General features: G+C 39.1%; 1 protein-coding gene across 1 annotated transcript in view; it reads right to left on the bottom strand.

Moving 5' to 3' along the window:
• Nucleotides 1-18,709, bottom strand: part of SPG11 (SPG11 vesicle trafficking associated, spatacsin) — a 2,547,571-nt gene that overhangs the window by 2,415,158 nt on the left and 113,704 nt on the right. The window contains exon 4 of the mRNA XM_044077700.1: nucleotides 4,708-4,906. Within this exon, the coding sequence (XP_043933635.1) occupies nucleotides 4,708-4,906 (199 nt within the window). The remainder of the gene's footprint in view (nucleotides 1-4,707; nucleotides 4,907-18,709) is intronic.

Raw genomic sequence — 18,709 nt, 5'->3', positions numbered from 1 at the left:
ACATCACAGAGAGCCCCAGTGGAGAGAAGGGGCCCGAAAGCTGTCACTGTCTGTTGGACAGCTAACATCTCTTTTTGGTTGATGTGCAGATGGATTTGCTGTGGGCTCCACTGGCCCTGTATGCACCTACCATCCAGGTGTGCACCCCAGCCATAGTCTGATGCATCTGTGGTGAGGGTCTGGGCGGTGGGTGGTGGTAAGAAAGGTAGTCCCTTGTTGTGGGAGCATGCTGCTGCCCAAAGAAAATCTTTTCTGAGGCAAGGTATCATGGGTATAAGAGTTTCCAGGTCTTGAGAGTGTTGATACCAAAGGCTTTTTAGGTACCATTGAAGTTTCCTCATATGCAGTCTGGCATATGGAATGAGTAGAATGCAAGATGCCATGAACCCCAGAACTTGCAGGATTTTCCTTGCAGATAACTGGGGTCTGGTGACTAGTTAAGAGAAGTAGGCTGTCAGGTAAGTTTGCTTTTCTGGTGTAAGGAATGCCATCTGGCATGCTGTATCCAGGCTTGCTCCTAAGAATATAATCTTTTGGGAGGGTATTAGTTTGGATTTCTTTTCAATGATTGTGTACCCTAGGGAGGTCAGTAGGGACTTTACAAAGGCCAGGTGCTTGAGCAGCTTTTCCTGACTGTCCGCCTGAATTAGGCAGTCGTCCAAGTACGGGTAAATTTGGATATTCCTTTGTCTGCAAAAGGCAATGGCCAGAGCCAGAAATTTTGTGAAAACTCTGGCAGCAGCAAATAAGCCAAAGGGAAGTGCAGAGAACTGAAAGTGCAGAGATCCTGCAGAGAACTGAAAGTGCAGAGATCCTGCCCTGAAACGTAGATATTTCCTGCATGATTCCCTGATAGGAATGTGGAGGTAGGCCTCTTTTAGGTCTAAGGTGGCTAGCCAAGCATCCTTGGAGAGCATGGGTAGCAGTTGCTGGAGGGTGAGCATTCTGAATTTTGGTATCACCAAGAAGGTGTTTAGAATGGATAGATTGAGGATGGGGTGTCAGGTGCCCTCTTTTCTGGGTACCAGGAAAAAAAAAAGTCTGGAGTATAAACCTTGGCCTTTCTGTTCTGCAGGAACGTGCTCTATTGCCCTCAGAAAGCAGGGAAAGGACTTGCTTTTGTGCCTCTGCCCACTGGTTTAGAGGTAGATCTGGGAACCCTTTTGGAGTTGGAAGTGTGTGGAAAGAAAATTTGTATCCCTGGGACACTATGTTGAGGACCCAGCAGTCATTGGTAATGGTGGCCCAGGTGCTTGGGTGAAAGGAGAGTTTTCCTCCTAGGGGTTAGTGCAGATGGGCAGAGGGAGGGGGTGGGAGAGGAGTCTCATTGTGAGTTCTTACCATGTGGGGGAGGCTTAGAACTCCCTGTTTTTGAAGTGGAGGAATTCCACTGTTTTGATCTCTGCATTCCCTGTGGCTGCTGTCTGGGGGGATCTGCTTCCACGGGGTCTGGGCCGAACTGACATGGTGGGAGCAGGAAAGGACCAGTACTTGGAGGGGCAATGCCTGCTGAACCTGGGTGGCTGGACCTGTAAGAAATCCTTATCTGTCTGCATAGATTTAGCTTTTTCTTCCATCTTTTTTAAGACCTTCTGCCTTAGTACCAAATAAGTTGCCTTTGTGCAAGGGTGCATCCAACAATTTAGACTTAACATGGTCTGGCAAGGGCTGTTCCTTAAGCCATGCATGCCTTCTCAGGACAGAACCAGTGACTGCTACCCAGCAAGAAGCTTCTAGGGCGTCAAAACCACAGTGCAAGGTGTGTTTAGTTACTTGACTTGCAGAATGCATTAACTCTTGTAACTCTCTAGATTCTGCACAAGCAGGAAAAGAAGACACTTTTTGTTTGAGGAGTTCCATGGTATGTTGCTGAAAATTTAGCATATGGAACTGGCAATTTAGTGCTCAGAGGTGTATACTTTCTTACCCCGTCTAGTGCTCTGGAATCCCCATCTGAGCTGGTGGGATTCTTAGCAGAGGTTGCTTTAATTCCTTTAGGCCCTTGAAAAATTACCTCAGGGTCAGCAGTGGGATTTTTAAAAATAAATTTGTGTGTCAGGGACTCTAATATCTATCAGGTTTTCTGGGTGCAGGACGGTGGGTGTCAGGAGTCAAACTAGATTCCAGGAAAACATCGTCCACAACATCCAGGACTGGGGGAATGGCCAGGGGTCTGTGCTGTGGAAGATCTAAGAATTCCCCGAGTCTCTTTTTAGACTTAGGGTATTCCTGACATTCCCATTGGAAATGCTCCCTTAAGGTATGAAGGGTTTCCCCAAAGGAAAAGTCCTCGGGGGGGAGAGGCTGAAGGAATGGAATCCTCTGCATCAGAATCCTCATAAACAGAGAGGGGTTGCATGTCTTCATATTCAGATTCATCACACCTGTTCAGACAAACCTACCGGGGACAGATCTCTTTTTCTCTTGGAAGGGGTAACTTGGCTTCCCCTGATCAGCATGATAAGGTCTTCCGCCATTATAAGGCTTTGAGACCGAGGCAAGGAAGCAGGTGCCTGCGACTGGGTCGTTGGTTTCTTGGATGTGGTTCGTACCCTGGGCCTTAGAAACTCAGTAGTTTTTGAATGAACAGTAGACGCAAAAGAAGTCATCCGCTTCTGTAGAGAATCGGTAGAGCGAAGTACTTCCTCAGAAGCCGGTGCCTGCTCAGTGGCTCCGGACCCATCCAAGGGAGAGACAACCGCAGGATCCTTAGTCGAAGAACAGCTTTGCGGCATACCGGAAATCTGAAAGGGTCTCAGTAGTGACCTGCAAATCCACAGAAGCGGGCATCAGGGGCTGCGAAAGCACCTCACTGAGGACCGAATAACTGACGAATAGCTTAACGGAAGCGTCGGTAGGTTTGAACCTGTGCGGTCTGTATCTGTTTTTATCCTTAAGTTTTTTTGGAAGATCTGCTGACGGATGGCTTGCCGAAGCCATATCAGAATTTGAGGACTGTAAGTGAAAATATCTAGCTACAATAAGGGCCCGACGATGTATAGTTCTGGTGTTGAACAAAGCACAAAAGCGACAGTGGGGGACGTCGTGGTCTGGGCCTAAGCAAGTTATGCAGTAAAAATGTCTGTGTGGTATTTGTTTTCTACAGGTTCAATTCGGAAGACGAAACTCAGGTAGCGGTCAACCAGCACTCGTGTGAACTGCTTCTGCTTAGGGCTTCGTGGCAAGAAAGACTGATGAAATCGTGTCGGCTGCCTTACTTTATACTACTGACGACCTGACGTCAGTCATGGAGCAACAGCAACCAACGCAGAAATACTAAGCCTCTGGTATTCGGGCCGGCCGAGGGCTATCCTATCAGGGATAACGCAAATGTGATGACTGCAACAGTGAAATATGAAGAACATCAGGTGCAGTGTTTGGATACTCACTAGAAAAGATACATATAGGTCTTGGAATTCAGAGCTGATATCAGAAATGAAAATAACATTTCTTTTGATGTTACTGCATAACCAACTCCAGGAAAGAAGTATACAACTATAGGCCAGTTAATCTCACTTCTGTCCTTGGAAAAGTGGAGGAAACAAATTGTGAGACACCTATGAATGCTAACAAACTGACAAACATTACTCTGTACAACTAGGTACATGCAAGTCCAATCTGATACAATTCCAACAGCGAGTCATAACAGAGATTCACTAGGGAAGCTCAGTGTACATGGTACAGCTGAACCTAGCACAACCTTTAAAACACCTGTCACTAGGAGGCTACTGAGGAACACAAATGGCACTGTGATAGGCCTGAAGACTACAGCCAACTGCACAGATAGGAAGCAGGATACAGAAGAGGGGAAAGGCAGGAAACTGTTTAAGATAAAACAAAACTACCAAAGGGGTACTTACTGCTGGACTCTGTTAATGAGCATACTTGTATCCAGTACAATTAGGGAATAGAAAACAAGATTAACTTTGGTGATTGCAACAAAACGGGTGCATTAAAAAGGGATGCATGTACTTTGGGAGCTTTCAAGGATAAAATTAAAACTAGCTGAAGTGAATACTGAGAAATGCGAGGATGAGAAGGATGCAGAAATTCAACCATGCAACACATGGATTTGCTGGGATGAAAAAATGATGTTCAGTTGTATAACAGGATTAGCAAATTGAAGGAAAGCAGACACTAACTGTACAAGGTGCTGGGTAATCTTAGATGCACAATTTAGTACACTGCACATAGCTCAGAAAGTCTTGCAGGGATAAACAAATCAAGATGATAGTGCTACTGTCCATCGTCTGCACAGCCTATCAAGTGTGAGACTGAAGCATGAAGAAATCATACAAAAAATGGCCAAGTACATTCTGGAAGAAAAAGGGAGAAACAGGACATGATGAAACACACTAACTGCACTGTCAGAGGTCAAGCGGAAGGTGGATTTAAGAACAAAGAATGAAGGAACACTGATATACACTGAAGAGAAAGGATTCTACAATTTAAGGAATATTTTTTCCAGAATTGGTGGAGGGGGTCTTAGAACTACCCATCATAGAAGAATATAAATCACATGACAGAGATTCAAGGTAGCCTGAAATCAAGAGGTGGCAAGGAGCCAGGGAAGAGGACAGGTACATGCATAAAGACCAACGTCAAGTGTCTGCATTTGATATAGTGATAGCAGTCTTCTGATGTGTATAGTCATACAGAAATCTCTGAATATACAATGAACGTGGAAAGTCCATATAATTCATTTACCTGAAATACTCATTTAAGTTGATACAAATGGCAAAATTGACATGATTCACAAGCACAACTGCATCCAAACCACTGGAGACAATCAGGACAGAGAAAGAAGATAAGCCACATACTCCTCCATCTGGCTCAATTTCCCTTAGTCGGTAAAAAGCAGGATCAACAAATGCCACTTGCTTGCCATCAATGGCATCGAATATATCTTCAGCATACCATTAAGGAAAAGAGAAGAATCTAGAGGCACTAAAAAAACATACCTAAAAATATGGTGATGGTGGGTAGGGACTGTCAAAACAGTTGGCTATTTATTACATTAAAAAAAAAGGTACTTGCGTATTATCGCAACCACATTACAAATCGGTCATACTCGTTGAAATTATGGAAATCTCAGACATTTTCCATGTCATGAATTTTGACCAATTGGCAACCTGAATGTGATATTTGACTTTCTGTTATTGGGAGCTGAAACGAGCTGAGCGCCATGTGAACAAAATGCACTGGCTTGTTGTGATAGTTGGTTGCAAAGAAACAGAAATGCAATTTCTGAGCTTTCTCTTTACATCCTTCACATTACACGACCTTCATTAATTCTGAAACTGTATATTGTAACTTACAACGTGTGCACTACTATACGCAGCTTTAAATGAGATAGTTAACTGTAAAAGGAGGGAAGCTTATTGTTTGGATATGTGAATCTGTTATAGTAGTGTAGTGTAATGCAAACTTCACTGACTCCAGAGTACAATGGAATGTACATGTTTCCAAGTACGCCTAAATATTACAATACATAAACGTTTGTGGACATCCGCGGTGGTGGTGCTGCGGTAGCGTTGTCGCCTCACAGTAAGATGCTGTCCGGTTCGACTCTCAGCTAGAGCATCTTCTGCATGGAGATGTGCGTGAATGGGCGTACCTTCGTTGAAAGTTGTGCATCAGGGCTGGTAACTCGGCATGTAAAATTCAACTACCAATCATTAGCGGACCGGAATTCCGCTGTGGCAACCCCTAACTGGGAAAAGCCGAAAGACGCAACATAAACGTTTGTGGACATGCATAAAATAAGTAACAGGCGTATATATTCATACCTAATACAACTGTGTTCTACAATGTAAAAGTAAAACAACAGCTTTAAGTATAGGAAAGCGCACGTCAACCACCGGCCAATTTTCCAGCACTGCGGATATAATGGAGATGATTCACATATAATCTAGCAATACAGAAGCATATAGGTCACAAATCTTCCATATTTACTTAACTTAGGTTTCATCACTGCACTGTATTGTAAATGCCGATTCTGCTTCAGGACTGTGTTGAGAATGTGGTTGCGATAATACGCAAGTACCAAAAAAAATAGTCAAAGCACAACACTAAACACTTTATGTATTATGTTCATTGGATTAAAAATGCAGCTTTAATTCTGCTAATTATATAAGTACTCTTTAAAGAAAGTGTTAAGAGATCCCAATAGCTTCCAATTACCAATGTACACAGATTAAACAGGCAGAACAATGTTTTGCTAGAGGAGCAAAGGTCACTGCTAAAACTGGCAACTGTTAAATCAGAGAAAATCATTCAAAGCATGTCTAACATTCTAGCTAGGAACACAGAACACATTTTTGACCAATGGGCAACATCACTGCAATTTACATAATGATAGCTGCTACATAGCTCTGATTCCTTGTTTGTTGCCTAGCACACATTCACCTTGCTCTTGCACTTTCTATCAGGATATCAGAATACCATACAATGGAGAAATCAAGTACAATGCAACAATAAACTGAACCATTACTTAATTATTGACATCTGATTAATGGGAAAGTCCGACTGGGTAGAAGCCCATTTTCAGTGCGGGACCAGGGAGAAAAGCTCCAAAGTACTGGCAACCACTGAAGGGTCTCTGACCACTGCACGTGATCACAAAAAAATCCTAGTTGCAAGTCAAGTATTTAATGAACGGCATTTTCTCAACGTCAGATGCAGTTTATATGACCACATATTTTGGTATTTTGTCAACGTAGATGTACAACATCTAGGGCTATTCTTTGTTAAAATAAAAAACATTGATGTGAAATTCAACATATGGCAATTCACTTTGACTTTCTAATTTAACAATTTTTCATCCAAGGTGTCAAGAGTTGTATAATCCCCCCCAAAAAAGGTGTGTGAAATTTTATTATAATTTTTTTTTTCAGTAATGAACAGCTGCTTATACTAGAATGGAACATTTTTCCTTTCAAAAGCAGCATTACATTATGTAAAATTAAGCTTTAATACGAAAAATCTGTTTTTGAAAATTGCAATCTGCAAAGCTGAGCCAGCACTGGTATACTTTTTCTTTGTCTGGACTATGGACTTGTTTTTAGCAAAGCTGGAAGCAGTAAAGTATCTTTACACGGACAGCAGAGGAAAAAATAAAGATTGCTCTTCAAGTCAGCAACAACTCAAACTTACGAATTCTGGTCATATATCACTATTGGAAAAACGGGAGCTGGACTACAATTCGCTCACTACGTAACAGAAGTAGGATAATTAACCTACAGTTATATTGTTCTTCTGTTACTGCCTATCCATTTAAACCCTTTTAACATTCCTTCCACACACAAAAAAATGATTGCATGACTACTTTTAACTCTATTACCTACTTTCTGTTAAATATTTTATTACTCAGTTAAAAACATTTTTTGTCTGGTAGTGGTATACTTATTAATGCATAAGGATAGTGAAACAGTATTGGTGCATTATTATTATTAACAACTGCAAGCATTAACCTTTCAAAGGGCAACTGTTGTAGCCTTAACTACTGGACTATTACATTACAGTAAGATCACTTTAAGAGTAGAGAGTAACTGTGTATTCGGTGTTCAAGACTGTTACAGAAGATGACAGTTTTACTACACAACAAGAAAGTGCTACTGGCACTAGAAAAAGATCATTAGTGGCTCCTGGAAAATTAAGTGTGCTTGTGCACAAAATACATTAAACCCAATCACAGTTACCGTTAGTAAGACAGCAATGAGCTGAGAGAAAAGTGGGTGAAAGTTTGGGAAGCTAGTGTCTACAACTCTTCTTTACAGTGGAAGACATACTTAAGCAGAAAAATAGCTAGGGTGGGATGAAGGGGCCAGCTGCCACTGGCCCAAAGTGTAAGGGGGTGTGCAATCGGATCTTTAGTACACTACCGGCATTCATTAATGCCAATACTGCATTTGTGGTCTGAAATAAGGCAATATGTTTCACATGTGCATTAAAAAGAAAAAAAAAATTTTTCAAGTGTAGTAAACTGCCTAATTTTTTTTAAATGCATTTGCAATTTGAATTGAAGTGTTTAAGCACCCCATGTGGGACATAAATTGTAGCAAATGGCTTGCTAGAGTAGAAAAGAATGGTACTTAAATTAGAACAGCCAAACTGGGAATTGTTTTATTACTCCTTAAGGGGAATGATGAAGTCTAGCAGACTTACTCCCTTGCTCCTTAAATTAGGAGCCGTAGATTAGAGCACACAGGGTATGGGACATTTTTACTTTGCTTCTTAACTTAAAGGTGGGGGGGTTGGGGGACATCAGATCAGGGGATGGCACTGGGTGCTGGATTGGTTAGCTTCACCTCTGTAATAAAGTTTGAAAATTGCTGGTCATATCCCAAGACAACATTATGCATCTGCTATATGGTTTTAAAGCTAATCTCCCCTCCCATATTAATAAGTTGCTGGCAATGCAGAGCATAAAACAGGTTTCTGACCCTCATACATAAAATGGCAGTCAGAGGTGTGCAGTATGAGACCATATCTCCTGACAAATCACATATAAACTGGCACCAATTGTGTTGGTTAAAGCCAGTCTCCTTCACACAACAACAATGAAGATTAGATTTTGTAAAATTAAACTGCACCTACTGGACCACTACCGATCTTTTCCCATGAATGCATATGTGTATGCAAGCATTTACAAACATACATACATACGCATGTACACGTGACTATATCTTTATATATATATATATATATATATATATATATATATATATATATATATATATATATATATATCTATATATATATATATATATATATATATATATATACACATACATACACAGATATGTATATACACAAAGACATGTGTGTATATATATATATATATATAATATATATATATATATATATATATATATATATATATATACATATACACACACACACACATATATATATATATATATATATATATATATATATATACACACACACACACACATATCTACACACACACACACACACACACACACACACGTGTGCGTGTATATACACAGACATGCAGACAAAAATTATATATATATATATATATATATATATATATATATATATATATATATATATATATATATATATATATAGTACTTGCATATTATCGCAACCATGCATTCTCGCCAGGCTATTTGTGTATTCGCAGCCACGCATTTTTGCCAGCATGTTAATTGTATTTTTCAGAACGTCGTCATTGTTGTCTTGCACTTGATTTAACAGTAGTAAGTAGGATTGTGTGACAGATACTGTCGCTACAACAATATTTATTTAAATGACATTGGACTCTGTGTTATTTTGCAGGGGATTTGATCAGTCTAAGTTGGGAAAAGTGTAAAAAGGTAGTTATTTTCTTTCAAGCTCCGACTATCATGGCACGGAAGGACTAGTAAGAGGCTGCAAAAAGGGGTGTACGTACAGTTGCTGGTGTGTTGAACAAGCTAGCCTTGAATTTTTGTGGGCTTTTTTTGGACTTGCATTACTGATGGGTAGAGATAAAGTCCCATGAATTACTGCACATAACTTCATTATCTGACATAATATTTCAGTCCTAGCAGATAGAAAAAGCAATTTGCCACACTATGTGAAAGTCATCTTACGATATATACTGTAGATGGTTAAAGCGAAGGACAGCAGTTTGTAAAAAGTTAGTTCCTTTTTATTCTTCATCAAATTCTACAATAAAATGAATACTGATAACAGATACAGTTAACAAGGTAGTTCAATGTTCATTTTGGATATTACATTCTCTCATAGTTTATGCTTAATTTCCCTAATCGTAACGCAAGTCTAACACCAAATATAACATGTGAGGATATTCATATCAAACTGCCTGTTCACTTTTTTCCCTTCTTTGGCACCAATGACAGTTTTTGTTTTGAGGATTATTCTGCCGTTAGGCGGTGTACAAAACAACGACAATGGGCCGGCGAGAAAGCGTGGTTGCGATAATACGCAAGTACTATATATATATATATATATATATATATATATATATATATATATATATATATTTTATATATATATACACATACACACACACACACATATGGATGCAGATATACACATGTATGTATAAACATATGTAATACTGATCAAATTATAGAAAGACAGCGTCCTATACTTATCTTACTGCTATAATCTGTTAAAGTTTCGAACTTGAAAGAAAACCAAAGTTAAATGAATAGCAATGCAATCGATCTGGACATTCTAAGAAACTCATTTCGAAAATGGTCATCTATGCAAGAAGGTATCTTTAAGAGTTATCTGTGATCTCCTAGGCACAAATTCACATCTGCAAAGGACATTTCCACTACTGTCATTATTCTAAGGAAAACTGACATATTTGCTACTTAGTTCTACATCCTGTGCAATAACTGTCATTTTCAGTAAGGGTTTTTGAAAAATGAACAGCCTCTAGTGAGACAGTGTGTTCAGTTATTGGCAGTAATAATGGAACACGTTACTTTCTCAGATCTACACTGTTTAGAACCACAGAAAATCATGTAATACCTCCCACAGTATTCCTTGCCATTCTGAGCTTTCTAAAATAAATGCTTCTGTTTTTTTTTCTCTTCTCATCTGCCAAATTCTTATTCTGTCATTTTGTACAATGTCTTTCTGTTACACTTCAAAAGTACTATAATTTGAATAAATCATTCCAAGAATCATTGTCCTGAACTAGTATAAAAATAAAAAAATAAAGGGTACTTGTAATTGTGGGGTGGACAGAACTTCTGCAGCCCTTATTCATGTATTTAGTTGTTATTTCCAAGGAACTACTGTTACCCTGACCATTTTGATGGCAATATTCCACAAAAGCACCCAAACATTCCATTTGCATGTTTCCACATTGGTGATAGTTTATTTTCAAATGTCCTGGTTTTTACAAGTTGTTAAACTGCTTTATGTATGCTAAAGGGTGAGTCACTGCCAGATCTAACAAACTTTGTCAGCCAAAGAAGTGCAAATACTTTTGTCCAATACAGGGATGATGTGTTCAAAACAGTTTCTATGATAGAAATACACTGCCGTCATCTATAGCCACTACCAAACGGTCTCTGTTATTTGAAGAGAAGTCAGCACTAAAGTCATGAAACCAGATATGGGTGTGCACTTTTTGTGATACTGTGAACGGACAAAGACAATGTTTTAATATCCTCTCAAAATTCTCATCTATCTGATTTACATTCATCTTTTGTAAGCACCTTTACTTAAATATCACTTGTGATACAGGCAAACATACCTTTATACAAAGTAATCAAACCATATTAACATGTTCATATACATCACATATATTATTCTATACAAAATAATCAAATCAACATTATAAAAACTCTTCAAAATTTCTGCCTTCTATTAACCCTTATTCCTCCTCCAAAACAATTTACATTTTTTTCTATGTAATTTATTACAACCTTTTTTAAATATCTCACTTTCTGTTCTTTTATCTCTGTTAACAATAATTCACTACTTCAAGTATGATTGGTTTAGACTCCAATTTCCATTTTTTAGTAATTGCTTTTTCAGCAGCAACCATAATTAAATTTAACAAGGCCTTACTATGTCCAGGCAATTCAACCTGCATCCCAGCTCAAAAAATTATTTTCTTAGCTACACTCATTTGCTCACCCAGTACCGACATAGTGCTTCACAGAGAATTTTAAAGTCTGCCAACTCATTACACTCTGCGAATTTATGCTCAAGGGTACCTCCTTCTTCCACATTACACTCCATCATTTGCCATCTACCTCAGGAAAAATTCTTTGGGGTCTTTATAGGGAATTAAAGTACACATGCAAATACTTCCAGGAAAAAAAACTACATCAGCTAGACTCTATTGTATATCTGGGAGTCGTACATACTGACCTCTGATAGATACCTGCAGTTATCATGCAATATTTATATGCCCTACTAATGATCCCTTTTTTAAACAGCAGCTTCTGTTCCAGATTGAACTAAAAAAACTCAACTAGTGCAGGTCTTTCATTAAGGATTCCCCCATCGCTTTATCTCTGCCTATACTTAATCAGTCCCTGACAGGGAAGGCAATCAATAGCCTGCAGTTCAAATGTCTTTTTGGCTGCTTCTTTTTCTACCACCTTCCCTTCTCCAATTATTTGTTTCAAATACCTTGGTTCCTTTGCCAGCTTCCTCCAGTAAATTCCTACTCCCTCTTAACAAATTCGCTGTACCCCTAATTGCAGTCATCCCAATTAACAGAATCTCTTCTCTCCATTCCCATGTTGGCATAGTTCTCAGTATACTTTCTCCTACCTTACAAATTTAACATTCTGTATGACTGTTACTCTCCTTAATGATATGCATCTAAAATCTCACTCTTTCCTTATTCCTTAAATTACCCCCCCTGCTTCACCAACATACATTTCAAGTTTGAATTGCAGCTTTCTACTTCTAAGAACCTTAATGAGTAGTTCTAAAATATCCTTTTTAATCAGGTAATCCTAACCTTCCTTGCTTAATTAAAACAATCAACTTATTCTACTTGACTCTTGCCCTCTTCCCCTCCTAGATAAAATCCTTCACCTCTATTAATTACTATCTTCAACTTCTCTGTTTGATAAAAATACATATGACCTGTGTATAAAAGTAAAGGAATGAAAAACATTTTTACTGCTTGTATCTTACTATCCATATCCATGGGCAAGAGCTTCCAGTTTCTTTTTAGTCTCTTCCCATATATTCCTAGCTGCCATAATAGAATCCTTTTTAACGCAGACTTCCAAATACATAATCTCATCAATTCCCCATAAATATTAGCACTGCCAAACCAATTCATATGTGGGTAAATAGTTTACAACTATAGCCTTAATTTTATATCCATTAATTTTATATCCCAAAGAAAACTCAACTGTTTCAGAATGTTCCACAACAATATGTCATTTTCTCATTCTATCAGGTACAAAATAATATCCACAAATAAACCAACTTTTCTTGAATATCATACCAATCATACCTTTGAATTTATGGGTCCCTTATTTTCTTTGCCAGTGGAATTAAATACAACACAGATAAAGAGGAAAGAGGACAACCTGCCTGGTTCCTCTTTCCAAACACAACACAGGAAAGAAGTCTCCCACTTTGATTTTTGCCTCAGATCCCTCATATATCATAGGTTCATAGGTAGGTACTAGGCTATCAGACCTAGGGCCTATACAAGCCTAGCCAAAAAGGTACCTTGGTTTTCGCCACCCAGGAAAATTATTTTCCTGTGCCCCTGTTGAGTAGAGCCACAGAGGTGATCCCCGGGGTGAATTTCCTATTTCCCATCAATCATCAAGATTTTTCTTGAAGAGTGCTAATGAGGAGCTTTGTTTGATATAGATAGGTAGTTTGTTCCAGAGTATGGGAAGTCTCTGGGACAGGACTCTATCCCTCCAGCATATTCTGTTTATTGTGGTGACAAGGTTTAGGTCCCCAACACTTGTAGCTTGGAGGAATTGGGATTTCTTTAAGTAGAGCATGTCCAACAGCTCCGGGGTTGACATAGCTTTGTATGTTAGGCATAGATCACCTCTGTGTAGGCTTTATGTGACGGAGTAAAGCTGGAGTTGTTTGACAGTCTGCGTAGGGCATCTGTTTAAGACCGGTAATCCTCTTTGTGAGGAATTTCTGCGGCCTTTCCAGTTGCTGTAGATGTCTTGTGAGGTACATAACAAAAGGAGTGTTGTACTCTGTAATGGGTCTAATGAGTGACGGGTAGAGGGGAACAATGACCTTTTTCCTGGATGAGAAACATTTTGTGGTGAGGTGTGCCACGTAGAAGGATTTCCCGACAACTGTGGTGATGCGATTATCAAAGGAGAGACTACTGTCCACCTGTGACGCAAGATCTCTCATCACATTTTCAGTGTTAAGTAGACTACCACCTATGTGGCAGCTCATGGGTACACAGTTTTTACCAAAGGGGATGACAATGCACTTTTTGACAGCGAAATTAAGGCCATGGCTTTGACACCAGGCATCTGTCTCAGTGAGGCCTTTTTGTAGGATGCCCACATTGTTATGAGTTTCAATTATGGATCCTAGTTTGCAGTCATCTGCGAACTTCGTTAGCCAAAGGCCTTTTGTCTTTGGTATCTACTTTTCTGAAGTACAGGCTAACAGGAGAGAACCCAGAACTGAACCCTGTGGTACTCCACTTGTCACTGGTCTGAAGTCAGATTTGGAGTCTGCTACTTTCATACTGTGGGTTCAGTCAGTGAGCCAGTTGGCAACCCATCTTGTGACATAGGGATTTATACCTAGTTAGTGAGTTTATCTATAATTCCAGAGTAGGGGAATGGTGTCAAAAGCCTTGGCGAGCTCTAGATAGGCTGTGTGAACAACCTTACCCTCGTCTCTGACTTTGGTGACTGCTTCAAAGAAGCAATCAGGTTTAGGAGACATGATCTGCCTTTTACAAACCTGAACTGGGTGGGGTCCAGAGTTTGGAGATTACCAATGTCTGTTTATAAGTTCCATAATGATACATTCCATGGCCTTGCAGACCAGGCTCGTTAGGCTAATGGGACGGTAGCCCCCAGGATCAGTGGTGGCTCCCCTTTGTGGAGTGGGATAACAGTCACTGTGCACCATTCAGTGGGCACAAAGCCTGAGGTGAGGCTATGATTAAACATGGTGCTTAGGTGGGGAGCCAGTTCATTCTGTAGTTCAAGCAGAACGCTGCCTGGGATGTTGTCAGGTCCCATGGCTGCTGTGTTCTTGGCTTTAGAGTGTGGTTTTTACCTGTGCCGCCATGATTACAGGAAATTTGCATTCTTTCAGTATAGAGATGGGCCCATTAGGGGGTGAGGGGGGTAAAGTTAGCAATGAACCCATCTGCCAGGATATTGGCAATATCAGTTGATTCTGTATATTTAGTGCCATTATGCTGTAACTCAGAGCAGATCCGAGTGTTGCCATTGAGATTATTGACATAGCTATAGAATACTTTGTGGTTGTCTTTAGAATCAGTGGCGATTTTGTTTTCATAACTAGCTTTGAAGGATTTTATGAGGGATCTCAGCTTCTTACTGAGGCTGACCAGGGGAGTTCTTCCAGTCATGGGATTTTACTCTTTTTGCAACAATTTCTTTTTTCTGCTGTAGAGTTTGATTATGGCAGGGGACCACCAGATTGGCTTAGTTTTTTTTGGAGGATAGCATCTTGGTTCTGTTAGGGATAGCACGATCCATGCACTTGTGTAAGTGCTTATAAAGTGCATTTGTGTAGGATTCAGCAGTCGTACCTCTATTCTCCTAATTAACCTTATTATTGTATCAGGAAATGCAAATGGTTCCACTGACCTACTCAGAAAATTTCAGCTTACACTGTCGAATGCTTTCTCTGCATCAACCCCCATCCACAGCAGTGGTATTTTCTTTCATTCTACTTACCACTGGATTATCATTGTTCTATTAATGTTGTTAAATGTTTGCCTCCCCTCCACAAAACCACACTGAGCCATATCTATCAATTTTGGTAACACCTTTTCCATTTTTTTAGCCACTGTAGACAAAAACACTTTATAATCATGGTTTAAAATAAAAGTGGGCCTATATGAAGCTGGATCTGATGGGTCTTAAGCATCTTTAGGTATTACAGCCAACTCGTCTATTTCACCCACAATGATGGTACTTCTCCACCTTTTACAATAGTGTTAACAATACCTTCCAGATATTTATCACGTTCTTCCCTCCTAGCTTCCAAACTTCCATCAAATACCATTTATTGCTGGGGACTTTCCTACAGAGTGCTAATACATTACCATTTTTATCTCATCTCCTCCTAGCTTAACTGTTAATTGTTGAGCCTCACACACCCCTAAACTTTGGCATATTTAAGTTTTCCACAAATACTTCCATTTGTGTTTTTTCCAGGATTTTCCAACTTCTCCAATTTATACAAATTTTCATAAAATTTCCAATATATATGTAATACCTCTACTGGATCTCTGGTTATTTTCGTCTTAGACTCCCTAAGTTTGGCAACAACCATTTCTGCTTTCTGTTGCCTAGGTTGTTGTGCCAAAAGTTTTTATGCTCTGGAGTGATTATCAAAAAATAGTTGCTTAACAGCAATCTTTTTAAACTCATGCAAATTATCCAGGTATTCCCCTATTTTCTCTTAAGAGCTCTGCAACTGCACCTCTTCTTGTTCTGTGACATTCTCCTTGTCTGTAACACTTTAACCTTTATCGGCCTCTATAAATAATTCTTGTTCCCTCTTAACATTTCTTTTATTTCTACCCCACTTTTAACTCCACTTTCATTTCATCCCACTCACTAGCTATAACTTCTGGAGTACTTTCTATCTTCCCTAATAACACCCAAATTATTTCCACTACCCATTCCTTAAATTCCTCTCTTTTTCACAGGTTTGTGGGAAAGCATCAGTGTTTCATATTTACTTCATTGCTCTGCATTTTTATCTTTGTAATTATTAGTGCATAATTTGAATTAGTTACTGAATGCATGTCAAAGTTCTCAATTAAATGCATTGTTCCTGTGAAATATAATGGAGAGCTACCAAATGTCCATCTGATCACCTCCTCTTTAAACAGTTAAGAAATGCCACCAAAAAAGATACTCTTAGAGACAAAAAAGGACTTCTATCTTCACCTCCAACAAACCAGTCAACAAACTCCACAAAAATTCTTGTCAGGGATAAACAAACTTCTTCAACCAGGACATTCGACTACTCCTGCCCCATTAGGCTTCAACCACAATAATTCCAACCAGATCCCTGATGCCTTTAATAAATATTTTACAGAAGCCATTCAAACCCTAGCCAATTCTTTACCTCCATCTACTGCTTCCCCACCAAATACCTCCAAAACTTAATCTCATACCTTTCAAATACAACCTGTTCCTACATCTCTTATCCATAAGCTACTTAAGAAACTGAAACCTTGCACCCCATCTGCCGACCGACTCCCATCTGAATACCTACAAATTGCTGCAAATTCTATAGACTACCCCATATCTATACTTATTAACAGGACTATCTCTGAAGGCAAAATCCCTAACATATGGAAAGTATCTCACATAAACCCTCTACATAAAGGTGGATCTTCTATTGAGCTTTCTAACTTTCGCCCTAATGCCTTACTCTCCCCATTAGCTAAGATAATGGAAAAATGTATTCACAAACAACTACTCAACCACCTACTACAAAATAACTTACTAGCCAACTGTCAACATGGCTTCAGACCATTCCACAGCACAACGACTGCCCTTCTATCCTTCAATGACTCTATAAATAAAAATCGTAACAATAACTCCTTTTCCTCTGCACTATTTATAGACCTGTCAAAAGCCTTTGATATGGTTAACCATAACTTACTTCTTGACAAACTAAATTACCATTCTCTTGATCCACAAGCATTACAATGGTTTAGGTGTTATCTTCAAAACAGGCAGCAAGCAGTGCTTTGGGATAACAATCTGTCTTCATTACTCCCAATAAATATTGGAGTCCCACAAGGCTCAATCTTAGGTCCCCTTCTTTTTTCCTTATTTATTAACGACCTACACTTGAACATACCTGAAGCCACCTGCATTCAATATGCAGATGACTTGACCTTAATCTGTACTGCTAAGAATGTAGCCTCCCTCCAGTCCCTCACCCAAACTGTTTTCCAAAATGTTGAAAAATGGTTTATGCAACATTGCCTCCTCCTTAATCCCAAAAAAACAAAACTACTACTCTTTACTCCAACTCATAAATCATCCACACCATTCTTCGCCATAACCTCTAACAATGCTACCAACATAACCCCAGATACTACCACCCACCTACTAGGTGTTACAATTGACAATCGTCTTAATTATGATGACCATATTAACGCCACCATAAATTCTGTTAACAAAAAACTTGGTACTCTCTATAGAATTAAACCCTTCCTTACCCCCTCAGCCAGGAAAACCATTGCCCAGACCCACCTCATCTCTACCCTTTTCTATGCCTCTGCTATATATACTAACCTAATCACCAAACTTTCTACCTGCTACAATGGCATAGCTAGATTCATTACATGTACTCCCTTCAAAACTCACCACTGTCTTAAACTCAAACAACTAGGATGGCTAGAATTGCATAACCACATACTCTGTCAACAATTACTTATCACTCAAAAGATCCTATACCACCCCAATGATACCCCTATCCTCACTAATCTGATTTCACCTTATAAAAATCTAGCTTCACTACGTTCTGCTAATAAACTCCTGGTCTCCTTGATTAAATCTAACAACAAAGCTGGCGACTCACTGATCTCAAACACTATAGGTAAAAACTGGAATCAGCTCACTCCTGAACTTTCTAACCTAATTAAATCTAATTAAAGAGCCATACACTCAAATGAAGCAGCAAAAGATCTTCCGTAAATCATTTACGAGCACAATAAACATATCAAACTAAGCATTGTCAAAAAATAGCAAAAATAAAATTCCTATCAAAAAACACAACATATATACGTGGATATTCACTTAAAAACACATTGTAAAACGAGATAAAAATAAAACATTCCCAAATAGCCCTTGTAGTACTATCATTTCATACTAGAAGAATTCCAATATTAGCCTACCATTTAGAGACTCTCAGTAGCGCATCATATCGCATAATCAATCCCAAATGGTACCCACATTAAAACCATTATAGAATGGCAATAGATTTATGTAGTATATTATGATAGTATTTT

Source organism: Protopterus annectens, chromosome 7.part0 (assembly GCF_019279795.1).
Source record: "Protopterus annectens isolate FY-2018-M chromosome 7.part0, PAN1.0, whole genome shotgun sequence".
Taxonomy (NCBI): Eukaryota; Metazoa; Chordata; order Ceratodontiformes; family Protopteridae; genus Protopterus; species Protopterus annectens.
This window is presented reverse-complemented; position numbering and strand designations above follow the sequence as displayed.